The sequence below is a fragment of the Trichosurus vulpecula genome, chromosome X (genome assembly GCF_011100635.1).
Source record: "Trichosurus vulpecula isolate mTriVul1 chromosome X, mTriVul1.pri, whole genome shotgun sequence".
In the NCBI taxonomy this organism is placed as follows: domain Eukaryota; kingdom Metazoa; phylum Chordata; class Mammalia; order Diprotodontia; family Phalangeridae; genus Trichosurus; species Trichosurus vulpecula.
This window is the reverse complement of record NC_050582.1, coordinates 39,366,921-39,387,887: the sequence shown is the minus strand read 5'-3', so window position 1 is coordinate 39,387,887 and position 20,967 is coordinate 39,366,921. Positions and strand designations below refer to the sequence as shown.

Below are 20,967 nucleotides of genomic sequence, written 5' to 3'. Positions count from 1 at the left end.
CCTGCTGGAGCTACAGTAGCATAGGAAATTCCAGACCCCTCTGAACCTCCCCCCTTTGCCTACCTCAGAGTGGGAAGGATGCTTTCAAGTCCCTCCTCTGATCCCTATTAATTATATCACTCTGGCTGAGTCACTTAACTTCTCATTGCCCCAGGAAACTCTTAAAATCTGAAGAGCAAATGCTCTTTGTGACCCTATTTGGGGTTTTCCTGGCAAAGATGCTGGAGTGGTTGGCCATTTCCTTCTCCAGATCATTTTACAGATGAAGAAACTGAGGCAAACAGAGTGAAGTGACTTGTACAGAGTCACCCAGCTAGTAAGTGTCTGAGGCCAGATCTGAACTCAGGAAGAGGAGTCTTCCTGACTCCAGAACCAGTGCTCTATCCACTACCCACCCAGCTGCCCTATAAACTCTATATCCACTACCCACCCAGCTGCCTATAAACTCTATAGGTATATGGTATAAGGAGCTTTCTCACCCAACGGTTCCCTAATCAACGAACTCATAGCCTCCAGCCCTGTCCCTCTATCCCTAATATTTAATATCTGGATTGAAGACTGGGAGGTCCACAGCACTAAGGAGTTGACAGTGACCCCCTCACTTGTCAGTATGTTTCCAGGGTGCTGTGACACAGCAGGGAATGATACTTTATTCTTGCCAGGTAAGTGGATTTATGGATTATAGTATCTAGTCCGGGGATGTTCTTAGCCTTTTGGTGTCATGGACCCCTTTGACAGTCTGAGGAAGCCCATGGATGAACCCCTTCTTTTTTGTATTAAAAAATGTTCAACAGGCAAAGTACAGTGCGTTCACATAGTAGGCACTTTAATTATTATATCTGCCTACACTGTCTCCCTTCATTGAAAATTAAAAAACAAAACAACCTGTAAGAAATTTACGAAGTTGGTCAAACCAAATCCCCACATTGTCCATGTCCAAAAATTGTGCTTCTTTCTGCATTTTAATTTTCTCACCTCTCTGGCAGGAATTGAGTGGTGTTACTCATCTTTAATCTTCTGGACTCGTGGCTTATCATTAAATTGATCAGAGGTCTTTAAAATGTTATCTTTGTAGAAATTGTTCCCCTAGTTTTGTTCACTTCACTCTGTACTGCAACCCCTTTTCAGAATGTTTATAAATACAGCCAATAAAATGCAGAGGATTACAAAGGAGCCAATTATATTGAAATACTTATGAAAATATTATTTAAAAAGGAGTTCATGAACCACTGTTATAGTTTGAATTAAACTAACCTTCACAAGATGGTCTAATAGCTTAGAGTCTTGTTAAGAAGTCTGGGACTGAAGATAATAACGCCAGAAACAACAGAAACCTCAAGAAAATGTTTAAACCGGTGCTTCCCCTACTCATGGGTGTGAGCTCTTTGCATGTTACCGGGTTAGATCAGAGACTGGCCAAAAAATATGAACTTATCAAGATCCTTTGAAATAGAGATTTATGTCCCTTACATCACTGCTAAGCCTCCTCCATTTGCTTTCAGATAATAATAAGATATTAATGATATATATCATGAAGCTATCACAAGGAGCAAGACATTTAAAAACTCAGCATCTGATGTCTGGGATAATGGAGATGTATCACCTATTAAGATTCTCCTGTTCATACTCTTAAAAATTTTGCGAACAGAATTTTTTAATGTTCTTTAAAAACCTTTACAAGCAAAGGGTTTTGAACTCGTTTGTAAAAAAAATATGTATAGATGCATAGATTGTAAGAGCAAGCGGTATCAGGGAGGATGCAAATTTACTAGCCAAGACTTTTTAAAAAATTAATTTTTTATTCTGAACTTAAATACCAACAAAGGAGCATTTTCATACACACAGCAGAATGCAAAAAGAAGATTCTGTATGAAACCATGAATCTTCATTTCATACCACTTGATTTTATATATATATATACACACACATATATATACGAATACATATTTACATATTAAATTCTGTGAGTTAGTTTAAAAACTTTTCTGCTTCTCTGTGCTTCTTTCTGACTGTCCTCTTCTCTTCTGTGTATTTTAAAAAGCGTTTTCAAATGACCCACTATTGGTAATCCCCTCCTTCCCCATGGCCCTCCCTTCCCCCCTCCCCAATTAACTGAGAGAAAGAAACGGGGAAAAACCTCTTGTAACAAATAAGCATTGTCAAGGAAAACAATCCATACAGTGGCCATGTCCAAAAATATCTGGCTCTGCACCTTGTGTCTGCCCCTCAGTCGGGAGCTGAGAGTGATGTGCCCCTTCCCAGGTCCTCCAGATCCAGGGCCGGTCAGTAGCTGAACAGAGTACTTGGTAGCATTCAAAGTTGTTTTTTGTAACATCATCTCCTGATTTTGCTTACTTGGCTTTGGTTCATATTACCCAGGATTCTCCGAAAGCATCTCTTTGCTCATTTCTTATCACACAATAATGTTCCATTATTCCTTATGCCACAATTTGTCCAGCTAGCCTCCAATTAGCAAAAACCTTCACATAATTAGTCGAGGAGATGTATTAAGTGTAGCCAAGGGCAATATTGTTTCCATTTTGGCCTAGGCAGTTTAGTGGGTATCTTTTTCAATTAAGACTGCTGCTAAAATTAAGAATCGGAAAAAATCACTCCATTTAGAACCAGCCCTTCCTGGTGCATCACAAAGTGTTAAAACATTACTTTTTAATAACGATGAAGCCTGTTGATTTATATTGCTCTTAGTGCAAAAAGTGCAATTTACACTTCATGATTTCTTTAATTTTCTTAGGGAGAGCAGTTTTTTGTACTGCTAATAAATACAAGAAATTATTTCATCTATCTCAAACTTTTACATTTGTGTATTTCATAATGTACCCAATATATTTGAATATATTATATCACATATACAGTATATAAGTACATGCATGTAATTTAGAAATACACCTATATTTGGGATGTGTGCTCAGATTTTTTTCCTGATAGTATATGGTTGAAAAACCTTGGAGGACATGATTAGATGAATTAACAGTGTCACTTCCAGCTTGACACATGCTTTTCTGAGCCCTGTAAAAGAGACACAAAAGATGTTGTCCACTCCCATTTTACAGGTGAGGAAGCTGAGCTCAGAGAGATTGAGTTGCTCATGCTCACATAGCTGGCAAAGGTCATAGATTTAGAGGTGGTAGGGACCTTAGAGGCCATCTAATCCAACCCCCTTATTTTACCAAGGAGGAATTTATGGCCCAGACAGGGGAAGATATTTAGGAACATAAGATTAAGATCCTAGACCTAGAGGTGTACAGGACCATAATGTCCAATGGCTGCATTTTACAGATAAGGAAACTGAGGACTAAGGAAGGGAGGTGACTTAGGAAACTAGGTTTAGGATCCTAGATCTCAAGTTAGAAGAGAGAGACCTTGGAAGCCATCAAGTCCAACTCCCATATTTTGCAGAGGAGGAAATGAGGCCCAGACCGGGGGAAAGGACTTGCCCAAGGTCAGACAGCATCTAAGGGGCAGAGTCCCAAAGAGCACGTCCTGAGGCCAGAACCCAGGTCCTCTGACACCTTATCTTGGGCTCTTGCCACTGCACGGCAGTCTCTTACTCAGCTTTGGAACCACCAGCAGTCAGTCTCTTTGATTGCTAGTGTATGCTGGCATCCTGGGGGTGGAGGTTGGGGGGGGGCGAGGGGAGGAGACCCATACAAAGTGCACCTGTTTAATTTCCAAACTCTAAAGTGAGCCCCTGGCATGGTTTCCGCAGCTTAATATGTGTCAAATCCCTGTTATAATAATATGGGGCATCCCCATCTAATCATTAGAGAAAATTCCATTTTCTGTCAGCAAACACAATTTAAACACTTAGCAGCTAAGCTTCTTAAGATTCATAGCTGACGAGGGAGTAATTAGGGTTAGATCTTAATGAATACACATGAACTCGGGGGCTCCTGCCAGGAAGAAAGGCTAAGTTAGTGAGTGGGAACTGCTTTTTGTTTTCATTCCAAATATCGTTCCCACGTCTACTTGGAGGGAGTAGTGAGAACACTATTAAACAAATCCTTAACTTAGGTACTAATTACCACCAGGGCCATATTAATCACTTCCTTGTTTTCCACTTCCTCTGTCATTTCTAGAAAGCCTGAGCATTTCTTGCCAACTCGGAGGAAACACGTGAGGCTGTGGGTCCAGCCAGAAGTGTTAGCCAGCCAGCCAGATGGGTTCATTAGCTCTGGCATCCCGATGGCCCTTGGTATAATCCTGGGTGGCAAGTTGGAAGGCGGCAACTTCAGACTTTGCAGCTGTTTCCCCAGTAGGTTTGGGCTGGAAGGTGGAGCCACAGGCAGCAAATACCTGTTGGCCAGATGCCAAGATTATTAAGCAGTCCCCTCTAATTGCCTGCAATGTTCCAAATGTGGTACTTGGCACCCTGGGGAGATGGGGGTTGGAGGAGGAGGGCTAGGCAGAAGGATAAAGGAAGGCAGTGCGGTACAATGGAAAGAGCCCTGGGTTTGGACTTGGAGGACCTGGGTTCGAGTCCTGGCTGAGCAACTTCCTACCTCTGTGAACCTGGGCAACTGCCATGACCTCTTGGGGTTCAGTTTCTTCACCTTTAAAATGAGGGGTTTGAACCTGATGGCTCTTAACGTTTCTTCCGGCTTGAGCTTAGTTTCACTATGAAGCTTTTTGTGGGCTAGCCTGAGAACCAAGCATTGTTTCTAGGGGAAAATGCATTCAGAATTCCATTCAATTACAGACATGTTTTAGGAGAACACAACTGTTTATAAATCGGGAACTGCCTGACTCAAACCACAAACAAGTGTTCCTTCTCTTGTTTTTTCCCCCTGTCATCCTTTCATTTTATGTAACTTTTTACTTCTTGAGCAATTTCTTTTCTAAGTTCTATTTATGCCTTTTGCTTTGACATCCCAGTCATTTGTGGATACTCTGTCCAGGAATTAGATGTTCCTTTGTAACAAAAAGAACCAATCGACTCGCTGGCCAAGTCTGACTGCATGTACCACATTTGGCAACTATAGTTCCATACCTCTTTATGGAGAATAAGAAGTTGGTTTTCATCATGTGGTTTCCTGGACCAAGATTTTTCACTGTAGTGAATCTGTTGTTTCAGTCATGTTCAACTCTTCATGACCTCATTTGGGGTCTTCTTGGCAAAGATTATGGAGTGGTTTGCCATTTCCTTTTCCAGCTCATTTTTTACGGATGTGGAAACTGAGGCAAACAGGGTTAAGTGACTTACCCAGGGTCACACAGCTGATGCATATCTGAGACCAGATAAAGAGAAGTCTTCCTGATTCCAAGCTCAGTGCTCTATCCACTGCAGTGCCAACCAGCTGCCCTTAATTTGAGTTTCACTACTCCTTAGTATTCTTCCCATCTATATTATTGTGAGTGTGTGTGTGTGTGTGTGTGTATTGTTTTCCTGGCTCTGCTTACTTCACTCTATTGGTTCATGCAAATCTTCTTGTGTTTCCCTGAATTTTTCAAAGTTGTCTTCTTACAGCTCAAAAATATTTTATTACATTCTTATTTGTTTGACTATTCCCCCAATTGATGGCCACCCACTTTGTTTCCAGTTTTTTGCTACAACTAAAAATGTTGTTCCAAACAGCTGAGTATTTATGGGGATGTCAGTTCATTTAACTGCCATATTGGAGAGAAACCCACAAAAATGACTTCCCCATCTCCCAAATCCAAAACAAAGAGAGACTTTCCCCTCACCTTCCTAATCTCTATAGTTACCCATGCTTGCTAGATGGGGAGACAACTGGGAAGGGGGCTGGAGACCCAAACCAGGGAGAAATCTGATGCACAGTTTTTCATTATACGTGTGGCAATGGGAGGTGGGGAGGATAGAAGGGCCCATGTAACTGAACATTTCTAGCCTCTCCTTTTGGCAAGTGAAGCCCAGGTGAGCACAGATCATATGCTTGTGAATCACATAGAAACAAGGGGTCCCGATTTGTAATCTTGCCCTGGTCTGGTCTACAGCAGGGATTGGCCTTTAGGGTCATTGGTACTATCTGATGTGGGAATTTGGGGGCCTGCTGCATGGGTCTTAGGTACAGTATGTAGGTAGGTGGTCAGCATTTATTATACTGGCATGAAATATCATTGTATATGCTAGCCAACTGTCTGGGGCGGGTGGAAGGTTGGGAGAACTAGTCCGTGCCTTTTGAAAGAAAGCTTTTGAGAAAGTATTATCAGGGAAGGTGGTTGCCTGGTAAATAGGCTAACTGCAGATGGGCAGAAACAACACGTCATGGAAGGGCACTCATGGGCTCTTAGTCTGTATATGCCAAGGAAGCCATACCCCATCAGAGTGGATTTGTTGTACACATTCAGGGAAATCTTGAATCTTCGTTAACTGAAAACATTAGGGGAAAGGTAGGGATGAGGGCAGTTACGTGTAAGAAGGGTGAGTGCAAGATTTAGAATTGGAGGACTCAGACTCTACCACTTGCTACCCTTATACTCTAATCTCTTTGAGATTAGGGACTGTCTTTTGCCTTTCCTGAGCATTCAATGTGTCTGGTGCTGTGTCTGGCACATGGGAGATGCTTAATAAATGCTTGTTACTGACTCTGTGACCTTGGACAAGTCATTTAATCTCTTTGGGGCAGACAGTCCTTATCTGTAAAATGGACAACCTTTGAAGTCTAACTCTAATAAGCTAAAACTTATTGTAAGTTTTGTTTCTCCTCTCCATCTGAAAAGCAGCCTGGTGTGGTGGACTACCTTCTGGCCTTAGAGTCAGGAGAGATCTGGGTTCAAATCCTGCCTCTGATACTTAGTAACTGTGTGACCCTGGGCAAGTCACTCTACCTCTCTGAGACTCAGCTTCATCTTCCCTAACAAGATGAGGATGACAGCCATGAGTGCTGGAGTGAAGTACCAACCTCTGGGTTATTGTGTGTCTCAAATGAGAAAGGAAAGCTCATTTTCCACATTAAATATATCATATTTGAAAAGACCCTGAAAGCTGAAGGGCGACAGATGGATTCCCATCCTACCAAGGACAATCAGGAAATAGTTTTCCAGGGGCTATGAGATGGGGAGTGCCAATGACTCCCCTTCCTGAGAATCTCTGGTACTCTGTACCTCCAAGATGTGTACAGTGAAAATCTGGGAGAGAAAAGAAGTTGTAGCAGCCTTTTGTTTTTAGTTGGCTATAATCCTTCCTTCTTTAGTTAATTAGTTTTTGGTTGTTTAAAACATTTTTTATTGATGTCTTTTGTTTTTAAAACAGTCATGTACATCTGGACTCTTCCTCCCCAAATGAAGCCTCCCTCAAAACAGAGAAGAACTGTTAATCAAAAGCAACTAACTTCCAACAGTGTATACAGTAGTTTATACCTGTATTCCCTTACCTTTTTACTGAAAAGGAAGATACTTCCTCATCTCTTCTCTATGGCCAAGATTGGTCATTTTAGTTCTCTTTACACTACTGTAGACACTCTATATTTTATGCTGGTTCTGTTTTCTTCACCTCAACAGGTCATATAAGTCTTCCTGTGTTTCTCTGAATTCATAGGATCGTAGATTTAGAGCTGGAAGGGCCCTCAGAGGCCATCTGGTCCAACCCCTTCATTTTGCAGAGGAAGAAGCTGAGGCCAAGTTCACACAGCTAGGGTCACAGATGGGATCTAAAACCAAGTCTTCTGACTTCTAAGCCAGTACATGTTATATTGTCCCACACTGCCTCTTTCCTCATGGTCACTACTTTTTACTGCGCACCGATATCCCATTATGTTTACATAACACAATTTGTTCAGCCATTCTCCAATCAAGGGGCAGCCACTTTATGGTTTTTTGTTTTGTCTGGTCTTTTCTTTACCACAAAAAGCAGAACTAGGCATATTTTGGTTTATAATGGTTTCCTTCATTTTTAAATAATATTTCAGAAAACTCCTTGTCCTCTGACGGCACAGACATCTGCTTCTTACTAAGGTATTTCTGTGAGAATTTTTAGAATCAGTCTGCCCTCTTTAAGCACGTAAGGAGACCATGTGTTAATTATTCAGCTAAGGGAGTTTCACTAAGAACAATACCCAAATTAGTCACCAGGTGGAGCTCTGCTTGAGCTAAAGTCTTGGCCTTTTCAGTTACTCTAGGAAACATATATTCTGTCAAGTATAGTGCTAGGTGCTGGAGATACAAAGATACGTAAGACACATAAGCTCCCCTGAGGGAGCTTACATTCTAGTTGTGTTTAATTCTTTTTTCTTCTCTTTTAAAAAAAATTGATCTTTTTTTTTAAACATCACAGTCATTTCCTGATATGCTTCCACCCATTGAACCCTCCTTCATATCCAAGAAAAACAGGTAAGCAGAACCCCCGCCCCCAGGCAAGGTGGCCATGGGAAAGGTGCAGAGAAGCCCAGCTGTCCCACCTAGACTCCAGTCACTATCTAAAAAGAGCACCAGGTCGACAATGGCCTCCAAATCCAAAAAGAAATTTGAGTAAATTCTCTCATGCAGTCCTGGTCAGAACAAAAAGATAACTAGAGACTGAGGACACTGGAAGGGAGGGAGTCTTGCTAAAGAAGCCAGCAAGAACCCTAGTGGATAGTCTAGAAGCCCCCAGGGCGGGTAGGGGGACCTGTAAGGTGGGGCAATAAACCATGGCACCACTCTGAGCTCACCTTCCCAAGGAACTTTGTGTCTTTAAAGGGTGGCGTGTACCCCAGGGTAAGGGGGATGTTTTATACTACCTGTTCTGACTGTAACACCTTAGTAAATTATTTTTTTCTAAAAGCTAATGAAGTTTATCTGGTTGATAATGGGGAATAGATGGCACGGGGGGGGGGGGGGGGCTCAGGAGCTATAGTTTTAAAAGTTACAACCCCCTCAGGGTTAGCCTAGAATCTCAGCTTCTCTCAGGGACCTAGCCTGCCAATTTGAGTGGGGGTTGGGGAAGGAGCCCCAGAAGGGGTCCTATGTTCTTCTCATGGACTAACGTGTATTATTGTTTTCTGTGTTTATGTCTTTTCCCTCTAACAGACCGAAAATTCCATGAAAGTGGGGGCTGAGCTGTGTGTGTCATATCTGTGTGGCCTTGGGCAAATCATTCAACCACTATGGGCCTCAGTTTACTCATCCTTAAAATGAGGGGCTTAGACTAGATGACCTCTGAAGTGCCTTCAAATTCTAGATCTATGATTCTAAGTTCTAAATTTTTGTCTTCTTCAGTATATAGTGTAATGATTTGTAAACCATAGGTAAACATTTGTTAGATGATCCCTCTGTCTGTCTCCTCTGCTCAGTCGGCAGCTCTTCAGCCTTGCCCCTCACCCCCTGAGAATGTATGCCTGTGCCAAGTTCATCTCTCCCCCTGCCCTTGTGAGGAACAGCTCTCAGCTAGCTGCTGAGCGGACTGTTATCTGCAGTGGTTCCAAAATGGCCAGAGGTTCGACTGATGAGAAGCTTAGCATTTTGGCAGCATCAGGTCCCTTGACCTCACTTGTCCCCAGATGTGGATTCCAAACTAGCACCATCCCAAGGGATATTGGCACAGTGGCCAAGTTCATTGGGGCTGGGGCTGCCACTGTGGGGGTGGCTGGCTCTGGAGCTGGGATTGGGACTGTATTTGGAAGTCTCATCATTGGTTATGTCACGAACCCTTTCCTGAAACAGCAGCTCTTTTCCTACATCATCCTGGGCTTTGCCCTGTCTGAGGCCATAGGGCTCTTTTGCCTGATGGTGGCCTTCCTCATCCTCTTCGCCATGTGATGGAGCCATTTCTATCCCCCAACATTTCTGAATGTTCCTTCTCATCCTCCTGGTCTTTCCACGTCTCTTCCAGCCTGTGTATACCTCCCTCTCCATCTTACCAGGCAGCTCTGGGGAAAGCCATGGGCTCAGGGTTTGACAGAGGGAAGATAAATAAATACTGTATTAATGAGCTGTTTAAAAATTTATTGGATGAATGAATTAGTTATTGACAAGGATGGAATAAGTTGCTTCTGTGGCCAAGCCCACTAACCCAATGGCACCCTTATTACTGCTGTAGTTGTGGCTAACTGCTGGAGCTGCCCTAGCCCCTTGGTAATGTTGGTCAAACTCCTTTGCTTCCTTGGGTCTGATGTTCCTCCTTGGTAGAATGAGGTGGTTGGACTAAATATCTGGTCCTCAAAGTATTCTTCCAGTTCTAATTCCTATGATTGTTTTCAAGTGGGCCTAGGCGACAATTATGACTTCTCTAGGAGTATGCCAAAGGCTAGACCTTAGTCTCAGCTCTAGCCTTTCTTCCAGTGGATCTGTTATGGCAATAAGTGTGGGTATTCCCTTCAGTGATACAAATTGCAATACTTCTGTGCCCTCTATGCCCTCCCTTTCTGTGTTACTCTCATCTACGTCCTCCCAGAGAGGTCCACCCACTGCTAGTGTTTTTGTTTTTATTTTTCATACCATAAGGATGCCAAAGGAATAGGGATTGTCTTTATGTTATCCCTCTCTCAGCCTATAACTCATCCTTAGTCCATTAAAAAATCCTTTGATTTAGACCTGCCTACTGTCTAGTTTACAGAGATAGTGGTAGTGGTAGAGTGGAAGAAGGGCAGTTATTTTGACCAGCAATGAATTTTCATTCAATGCCTAGATTTCTTGACCAGTAGCTATGAGGCAAAGGGCAGGGTTTGGCGGAAGATGGTTTTGTTCTCCACAACCCCCAGCTAAAGCCTCAATGAAGAAATCTTGGTGGACAGACACCAGGAAATGCCGTTTGAAGGGTCTGATGAGCTTCACATGTTCCTCCAATCAGCAACTGCCATATTTAGATAAGCCTGAAATTTGACAACCAGCTTCCTGGCTCTAGGAGTTCCAGAATTTGACCTAAATATATGTATTGCTAAATGGGATTAATTTTTAAAAAATTTTAATTTTCAGTTCCAAGTTTTCTCCTTCCCTTCACTCCTTGCCCTACCCATTGAGAAGGCAAAAAATACAATCCCCATTATACACGTGAAGTCATAATGCACTTAATCATGTAAGAGCCGCTTATCACTGGTATACAGTAGCTAGGACAATTCTAGGAGATTTTTCCAGCCAATATTTCTGATAAAAGCCTATTATCCAAGACAGATAGGAAATTGACACAAATATACAAGACTATGAGCCATTCCCCAGTAGATAAAAGGTCAAAGGCTATGAACAGACAATCTTCGAAAGAATAAATGCAAATGATCAACAACTATGTGACTATCCCCAATTTATTTCATATGTATATATGTGTGTGTGTGTATATATATATATGTATATATATATATATATATATATATATATATATATATATATATATTGTTTGCACATAGTTGCTTATATGTTCTCTTCATTAGACTGTGAGCTCTTTGGGAGCAGGAAGTAGTTATTGCCCTTTTTAGATCCCCAGCACATAGCATTTGGCACATAGTAGGTGTATAATAAGTGCTAGTTGACTGACTTACTGAAAAGAAAGATGTTCTAAATCATTCTTGATAAAATAAATGTAAATGAAAGCGACCCTCGGGTTTCCCTTTGTACCATCAAATTGGAAAAGATGGAAATAGTCAATAGCTAAGAAAAGAGAAGCCCACTAATGTAACTGCTATGAATCCAATGATATGTAATTGTATAAGAAAGTCACTGGTACTTTTGGAGCCCTTGTGGCCAAGCCCTTTTCTGAGGCTCTGCTTGAAGTAAGAGTGTTTGCTTCTTCTGAGTTTTTTTTCTTTGTAAGTGTTTGGTGTCTTCACCTTCGAACTAATAGCTCTAGCCTCAGCTCCTGATTTGGGACTCTGTATCCTGGCCAGGTTCTGTCCCCTCCCCCCAACCCATTTGGTGCTGACCTTGCTTCTCTGCAGTCCTTTTGCTGGCTTCCTGTTGCTTGGTGGGCTTCCTGAGCTCAATGCACTTCTAGCCTTTACGGGTCTGGGGTAGTCAGAACCCTGTGGTTGGCTGTCCCTGATCAGAGCCTTGGGTGGTCTTCTTTCCCCACTGAGGTTTCCTTGATTAAGGCACTGCCTCTTCTGTGTTTCCGGGAGCTTCCTTGGTTGAGGTGCTACCCAGGTCTAGTCATCTTCCTCCCCACCTCAATTTTTCCAACCAGGATATTGCCTCTTCAGAACCCCTGGGGCCTTCCTGCTCAGAGTGGTGCCATGTTCTGCTGACTCTTTTGGGTCCCTTGGGTGCTCCTTGCTAAAGGCTCTAAAGTGGTCTTGCTTCCCAGAGCTTTGCTGGTTGGGGTGCTGGAGGGAGGAAAATTCTTGCCGTGGGTGGGGTGGGTGGGTGGCCTTCCAGGATCTCCATCTGGATTCTTGTTGGCTTCTTTGGTAAGAACCCCTTTTCAGGGTCTTCAGCTTTTGATTTAGTCCTGGGTTTGATGAAAGAATTAACTCAAATTCCTCTTCAGATTTTGGGGCCATTGTTTGACCTGGTGTTCTTTTCAGATCATGACTAGAGTCTAAGTGGGACAGCTGGGCTTGTCTACACCTTTCATGGGGCCACCTTACCTGGAAAGCTGTCAAATTGTTCTTCTTGGTTACAAAGGAGGATTCAGTAGGTGGGCATGTATCAGGGAATGACTGTGATGGTTTTTTAAAGGCATTGATTTTTTAAAAAGAGAAAAGAAAAAAGAATAAAATGCAACTGAATGTAGAATGTAAGCTCTTTGAGAGGAAGGACTATATTATTTTTGTCCTTGTATCTCCAGTATGGTGCCTAACATGAGGCAGGACTAGCATCTCAGGTGTGAGGGCTGCTGAGTCCTTTTCAGGGCAGGGCACCTTTGGTGTCCACTTTCACCCACTTCTCACCTATGGTTCCAAGAAGTTGTAGCGTGCACAGCAGCCACTCCCTGGTAAAACGTTGTTTCTGCAAATGGGCTAAACCAGGGTGAGAGTAACTGACAGGCCTCAAACCCATCAGTGATTTGGGGGGAGGTGTCTACCCCAAATACGTGAAGATTTCACCTGGCAGAATGGGTGGATGAAAACAATTTGTTCCAACGGCCATGAAGGTGGCTGAAGCAGCCCCTATGGAGTGCTTAGAGCTTAGTGAGACATGGAAGACACCAACATCATCCACTGCATCCCAGGTCATCACCAGTAGTTCTAACTTTTGTCTTGCCACTGGACTTTGATGACTCAGGGAAAGAGTGTGAGGCTGACAATTGTGCAACTCTGCCTCACTTAAATCCAATTCACATATGAGGGAAGATATCACCCCGTGATGTCACTGGTCTTCAAAACAAAGGATGAACAACAAATTGGAAAAAAGAGTCATAGAGCAACCCAAGACCTTCTTAATTTATGGGGAGATGTGATGAGAGCCTGCTTGAGAGGAGAAAAATGCTCATACCTGGGATTGGCATCTTCAGGGACAATTCTCAGGGACCCCCTTGGCCAATCCAGAAGAGCTGCTAAGTTTACTTTGGTCCAGATTTCTACTCAGCACATGAGATTTAATGAGCCTTCTTACCTCTTTATCTGTATTGAAACTGGTCTAATATTTTTAATATTGGTTCTAGAGTCAAGATAGCGTGACCATCACAGCTGGAAATTTCCATCACTATTGAGATATCCATGAAGGTCCTTTACTTAATGAGCAAGAGTCTGAATGTGGGTCATAGTCATTAGAGGTGGGCACAATAGCAGGATCATGGAATTCTGAATCTAAAATACAGAATGGTGAGACCTTCATTGATGGCTTCCTCTGCCACCTCATTGTGGCATGGAGGTAACGCTGCCCTCTTGAGAGTTGTGCTACCAGAGCACCAGCCCTGGCAGGTCCTACCAAGCTAGAAGGGCTTTGGGTATATGCCTAGTAGTGAGCCCTACAATCCTGACTCTTAGAAAGAAAGGGGAGAAGGCCTAGAGTATCCCAAGGTGTGAGAGAAAACACAAAGCATCATGGAACAAAAACCCTGAAGCAGGTAGCAGAGGATTCTATCAGGTAGGTACTTCTAAGCATCTTTATCCCCATTTCTCAGGAGAAGAAATAAAGGTTCAAAGATGAAGTGATTTGCCCATGGTTACACAGCCAGGAAGCATTGGTCACTGGCCTTCACACAGCTCTTCTGGATGAGTCCACTGCCTTTCTACTGCACCCTGCTGAAAGAGTCTCCTGGGGAAGTCTACACAGGAGCATTATTCTTCTCTACAGTTTGATCTCCAAGGCAAGGGACAGTCTCCAAGATTGTTCTATTAGAATGTAAGGTCCTTGAGGGCAGGGACTGTTTCAGTTTGGATTTATAGCCCCCAGCCTCTAGCTCAGTACCTGATACCTTTGTTGTTATTCAGTCATTTCAGACTCTTGGTGACTCCATTTGGGGTTTTTCTTGGCAAAGATACTGGAGTGGTTTGCCATTTCCTTTTCCAGCCCATTTTACAGATGAAGAACAGGGTTAAGTGACCTGCCCAGGGTCATATAGCTAGTAAGTGCCTGAGGCTGGATTTGAACTCAGGAAGATGAGTCTTCTTGACCCCAGGCCTGGAGCTCTATCCACTGCAGCGCCACCTAGCTGCCCTGGCACCTAGGAGGTACCTAATAAATGCTTGCTGATTGCTTATTGATTGAAGATAAATAATAGTGCTTGGAGGTGCTCAGGGGAAAAATATGAGCAGCAGTAATGGCCATTTTTATAGTATTTGTGTATAGAAGACTGACTTTGGGGTCCAAAAGACCTGGGCTCAAGTTCCATCTCTGACACAGACTGGCTTTGTGATGCTGGGCAAATCACTCTCAGTGGTCTAGGCAACCTTATAAAACTATACAGCGTAGAGAAGGTGCCAACCTGCATTGGTAGAGGGAGTCTCCTCACATGGGAGTTCCTTATACCAATGACATCCCAGGTCTAATCCATGTCCCTCTCGCTCCAGATGACAAAGCCTTTAATATGTCATGTGCTGTCAGGGCTAGAGGTCTGGTGTTTAGTACTGACAGCCAGCATTAGAAAGGCCTGTATGGTTTGCAAAGTACTTCACATGCTTTATTTGATCATTACTTAAGCCTGTGAAGTAAGTGCTACAGATATTACCATCATCTCCATTTTACAGGAGAGGAAATGAAGGCTCAGGTCTCTTGCCCAGGGTTACATGGCTAGTAAGTATCTGAGTTAGGTTATAGACTCAAGGTTTTCTGACTCTAAGGCCAGCAATCAATCCACTTTGCCAGAGATTCTCAAGGTTTTTGGTCTTAGGAATCTTTTACACTATTAAAAACTATCAAGGAACCCTCTGAAGAGCTTTTGTTGATACAGATTATAGCTAATAATATTTACCTATTAGAAATTAAAATGTCTTAGTATTATGACGAAAATAATTTTAACCTCATGGAGCCCTAAAAGGCTCTCAGGGATTCACCAAAAGGGTCTTGGGGACCCCAGAGGTTCTCATACAACACTTTAGGAACCACTACACTAATGTCTTGCTACCTCAAATAAGTGAAGGCAATTCTCATGTCTAGGCAAAACACCCCTAGTTTCTTCACCTGATCTTAAAAACAGACCAGTGTGTAAGGCCTTCTAGTATTATTTTACCAATTTTCCTCATGAGGAAATTGAGACCCAGAGAATTCAAGTGACTTACCCACAGTTACACAGCCAGTAAGTAGCAGGTCTTGAACCCAGGCCTTCCAGATCCTTACTCAGAGACCGCGGATAGTAAAGTATATGGCTGTTAGTTTCATGTTTTAGATGTACTTACTGACATGAATCTAGCTAGGCAAAACGGTGAATTTTCTCATTTTTCTGCCAGCCCTGTAATGCTGCTAAACTGACATAGAATTAGAGTGTGGTTTTGGAGGACCAAGGTAACGGTCATCCCTTTGAAGCTTGGGACTCTATCGCTGTCCGGTGCTGATCACTTGGCTTGCATACTGGATCCTGGACAGTGGCATCTCTTCCAGCACCTTGGGTCAGGTGGGAGGCATTTCCCCAAGTTCAGTGATGGAAGATCTTTTGAAAGTGCTTTTCAAGCCCATTGTAAATTAAAATTGCAGATGCACACACATCATTATCGTAATTTGTTTTTCCATTACCAAGGAACGGCTGCGTGTGGGAGTCGGCATGTTAAATGCATGGCTGGGTTCAGGAGTAACATCTGCGATGATAAAATAAATTAAAAAACAAAACCAACAGCTACCAGAAACCCTCCTGGTTTCTTTGGATCCGTGATGAGCACGCCTCCATTGCCCTGTGTTTCCCCTCTTTTTCCTGGCAAGATCTCTCTGTGGAGGGGAGGCCCAGGTTGTTCTATTGGATCCCCTGGAGGGTACTTCCCTGCATGTTTAATGGTTGGTAAACTGACAGTTTTTGCACAGTGGGGAGCCCTGATGTGATTTGGCATTCACAGAACTGTTGATTACAACTCAGGGACAAGAAAAGGTCAACCTGGCGCCCCAGATGGTTCCAAACTGTTCAAGGGTCTTCCCCTCTGCCCTGGCTCCTTGGGACAGGTGTGAAGTGAAAGGTGATTGTCCAGCTTAATCAGATCCCAGCTGAATAGAAGCCCCACCGTTCCAGCTCCTGCAAAATAACTTCCAAGAAGAAATGGTCCCAGTCTGGACATGGCAGTCTGACCTGCAGCTAGTAATTCCAAAACCAGAAGATCCTCCTGAGGGGGATGGGCTTGTCAGGGGACCCCTGATATAAGATCTTTGCAGTTGGAAGCCTGCAATCTATTCCTATGCTGTCTACCATATTGCAAGCATGCTGGGAAGGAAAATGGTAGCTTCTAAATCATGTGATTTGGGAAAGTATCAAACCTTTCTTTCCTTATCTGGAAATGTAGTCATAGCATCGATGATCTAGAGCTGCCAGGGACCTTGGAGGTCATCGAGTCTATAATATTTATAGAGATAATAAGATGATATTTGTAAAGTGTATCTGGCACATAGTAGGTGCTTAATAAATGCTTATATCCTTTCTTCCTTATAGAGGAGGGAACTGAGACCCAGAGAAGTAACATGACTTCCTTATATAGTTGGAAGTGACAGAACCAGGATTTGAAACCAGTTCTTTGACTTCAGATCCATCACTCTTGACGTGACCTTGAAAGTCCCTACCTAAGCTTCCATGACAAGTAGTGGTGCTTGGAGGTGAAAAAGGAAAACAACAGTAAATGGGCATTTTTATAGCACTTACATATAGAGAGCTGACTTTGGCATCAAGAAGACCTGGGATTGAGTCCCACCTCTGGCACGTATTTAGACTATGTGATCCTGGGCAAGTCACTCTTAGTGCTCTAGGCAGCTTTCCATTGTAGAGAAGGTGCTGACATGCATTAGTAAATAGAGTTCTCTAACCTGGGAGTTCCCAATGCCAATGAAATCACAGGTCCAGTCAGAATGCAATAATAATAATAGCTGATAGGGCAATAACCCTTAAAAAAATAAAATACTTTACATCAATGGCCCCATCAGATGATGTAATAATCATGGCTGAATTTCAGATTGTGCTTTTAATGTCTTCTTCAATAGGGAAGCTAGGTGGCTCAGTGGATAGAGTGTGAAGCCTGGAGTGGGGAAGACCTGGCCTCAGATACTTACTAGCTGTGTGACCCTGGGCAAGTCACTTTACCCTACTTGCCTCAGTTTCCTCATCTGCAAAATGAGCCGAAGAAGGAAATGGCAAACCACTCCAGTGTCTCTGCCAAGAAAACCCTGAAATGGGGTCACAGAGAGTCAGACACGACTGAAAACGACTAAACAATAATAAGCACAAAAAGGCTTTATACACATTATCTCCTTGACAAACCTGTGGGGGTGGGTGCTATTCTTAGCCCCATTTTACAAATCAGAAAGCTGAGGCTCAGGAGAGATTAAGTGACTTGGCCAGAGTCACCTGACTGTTAAATACCTGAGGAAGGATTCGTACCCAGGTCATCCTGACTCTAGGCCCCAGCACTCTTATCTGCTCCACCACATTCCCCTGCTGTTTTCATGGTGTAGCAGGCTTCCAGAGATGGCAGCAGTGAAGAAAATCAGGAGCTTGAGTTCCATCTGTAAGAAGAGAAATCTGGATAAGTCATCATCTTCATAAACAGCTCTACTGAGGGCTGAGGACTTGGGGTCTCTGTGATTTATTATGTTGCAAAGTCAGAGTTTGTCGTAACTTGTGAGTTCCATCTTAGGGTGGACCAGAAGAGCAAAACTACTTCTCCTAGGCAGAGGATGGGGTGGGGGTGAGGATCACTCAAACAGGAGGAAATCCCCAGAGAGGGATCAAGTGACTGAATGGGGGGTCCTTTAGATGAGGATTTGGTTATTTTGTTTTCAATAGAATCCTTCTTTGAGGCAACAGGTTGGATCATAGGGGGAAATAACCTAGCAAAGTGTCAAGAGATCCATTACTAGATGCTGTGCTGAAAGAGCACAGATTTGATACTGGCTAAGAAATAGAGAGGTAGATCAGTGCAGTAGGTTAGGCACAGTAGTCAATGATTATAGTAATCTACTGTTTGATAAACCTAAAGACCCCAGCTTCTGGGTTAAGAACTCACTATCTGACAAAAAACTGCTGGGAAAACTGGAAAACAGTATGGCAGAAACTGGGCATAGACCAACATCTTACACCGTATACCAAAATAAAGTACAAATGGGTATACAATTTAGATATAAAGGCAGATACTATAAACAAATTATGGGAGCAAGGAATAATTTATCTGTCACATTTATGGAGAATGGAGGAATTTATGACCAAGCAAGAGATAGAGAATATTATAAAATGCAAAATGGATAATTTTGATTACATTAAGTTGAAAAGTTTTTGTACTAACAAAGCCAATGCAACCAAGATTAGGAGGGAAGCAGAAAACTGGGAAAGAATTTTTACAATTAGCATCTCTGATAAGGGCCTCATTTCTAAAATATATAGAGAACTGAGGCAAATTTACGAGAATACAAGTCATTTCCCAATTAATAAATGGTCAAAGGATAAGAACAGGTAGTTTTCAGAGGAAGAAATTAAAGACATCTATAGTCATATGAAAAAATGCTCTAAATCACTACTGATTAGAGAAATACAAATCAAAACAACTCTCAGGTACCACACTATACCTATCAGATTGGCTAACATGATGAAACAGGAAAATGATAAATGTGGAGAAGATGTTGGAAAATTGGAACACTAATTCGGTGTTGGTGGAGTTGTGAACTGATCCAATCATTCTGGAGAGGAATTTGGAACTATGCCCAAAGGGCTATAAAAATGTGCATACTCTTTGACCCAGAAATACCACTTCTAGGGCTGTATCCCAAAGAGATCATAAAAATGGGAAAAGGACCCACATATACAAAAATATTTATAGCAGCTCTTTTTGTGGTGGCAAAGAACTGGAAATTGAGAGGATGTCCATTGATTGGGGAGTGGCTGAACAAGTTGTGGTATATGAATGTAATGGAATACTATTGTGCTATAAGTAATGAGGAGCAGACAGACTTTAGAAAAGTCTGGAAAGACTTATATAGACTGATGCTGAGTGAAGTGAGCAGAACCAGGAGAAAATTGTCCACACTAACAGCCATAGTATGCGATGATTGACTTTGATAGACTTGGCTCTTCTCAGCAATGCAAGGAGTTAAAACAATTCCAAAAGACGCATGATGGAAAATGCCATCCACATCCAGAGAAAGAACTATGGAGTCTGAATGCAGATCGAAGCAGACTATTTGCTTTTTTTGTTGTTTTTTTGTTGTTTTTCTTTCTCATGGTTACTCCCATTTGTTCTAATTCCGCTATACAACATGACTAATGTGAAAATATGTTTAATAGGAATATATATGCAGACCCTATATTGGATTGCATGCCGTCTTGGGAGTGGGGAGGGGAGGGGGAGAAAATTTAAAACTTTTGGAAGTGAATGTTGAAAACTGAAAATAAATTAACTTATTAAAAAAAAGAAAGAGCACAGATTTGAAGTCAGAGGGATCTGAGTTCCAATTTTGATTCCGCCACTGATTTGACCTGTGACAAATCACTGCTTTGGGCTTGTTTTCCCATCTGTAAAATGAGGGAGTCAGAGTCAAGAGCTGGAAGGGAGACCTTAGCTGTCACATAGTCTAACCTGTTCATTTTGTGGAAGAGAGAGCTGAGGCCCAGAGGGACTTCTCCAAGGTCATACAGATAGCAGAGCCAGCATTTGAATCCAGTTCCTCTGACTCCAAATCTAGGGCTCTTTCCGCTATACCTTCCTAGGTTGGAAGATAGGCCTTTCCAGCTCTAAAATTATGATCCTAAGGCTGCTAGGGTTATTTCCATATACTTTCTTGGATGGCGAGAGGTAAGGGTGTGTGGAATGGGTAGGCCTGGTCCGGACCGCTCCTGTAGCCAAATCTTTACTAAACTACCTTACCATAGAAACTCAAGCCATTTAAAAAGTTCACTTAGTAAGTACTTACCAAGTGTCTGCTCTGTGCTAGGACATGTTGGTAGTGAGTGGGGTGGGGGCATGCACAAAAAGAGAAGATGAAGGTCATTGCCTTTGAGGGATTTCCAGGCTACCTGGGGGAGACAAAGCCTTGCATGGTTAGATCAGCTAAATAGCCACACCAGGAAGCGTGCTGTTAAACACCAAAATGAATGGTAGCTGATAAGTGCTATAGTAAAGGAGGTTAGTAAGCGCATGGAAAGATCAGTGTGGGCTGTAGGTGGGAAGAGTCTCTTCAATCGACTAGCAATAATTAAGCTTCTACTGTGCTCCAGGCACCATGCTAGGTGCAGGAAGAGGTGTCAGAGTGAAGCTGGGCCTCTCTGAGGATCATAAAATTAAGAAGGATAAAGATACCTGTGATTTCATTGATATGGGGAACTCCCAGCTGAGAAAATTCCCTCTCCCAATTTAGGTTGGCACCTTCTCTGCAACTTCTAAGAAGGCTGCCAGGGCACAGAGGGGTTACATCACCTACCCAGGGTCCCACAGTCACTAGGTGACAGAGGCAGGTCTTTGGGACACCAAGGCCAGTTGCCTATGCTTCCAGGTGGCTGAGGTGTCGAAGGCAGGCTTTGAACTC

At 42.8% G+C, this 20,967-nt stretch overlaps 1 protein-coding gene across 1 annotated transcript; it reads left to right on the top strand.

The window, feature by feature from the left end:
• Positions 1-9,285: 9,285 nt before the first annotated feature.
• Positions 9,286-9,721, top strand: LOC118832511 (ATP synthase F(0) complex subunit C2, mitochondrial-like). The gene has a single exon (XM_036739809.1). It carries the CDS (start codon positions 9,286-9,288, stop codon positions 9,712-9,714), a length of 429 nt encoding a protein of 142 aa, XP_036595704.1. The 3' UTR covers positions 9,715-9,721.
• Positions 9,722-20,967: the final 11,246 nt, after the last annotated feature.

What these genes read in the sequence shown, in the direction of transcription:
- LOC118832511 (XM_036739809.1), top strand. Translation starts at nt 9,286, where the DNA reads ATGTATGCCTGTGCCAAGTTCATCTCTCCCCCTGCCCTTGTGAGGAAC.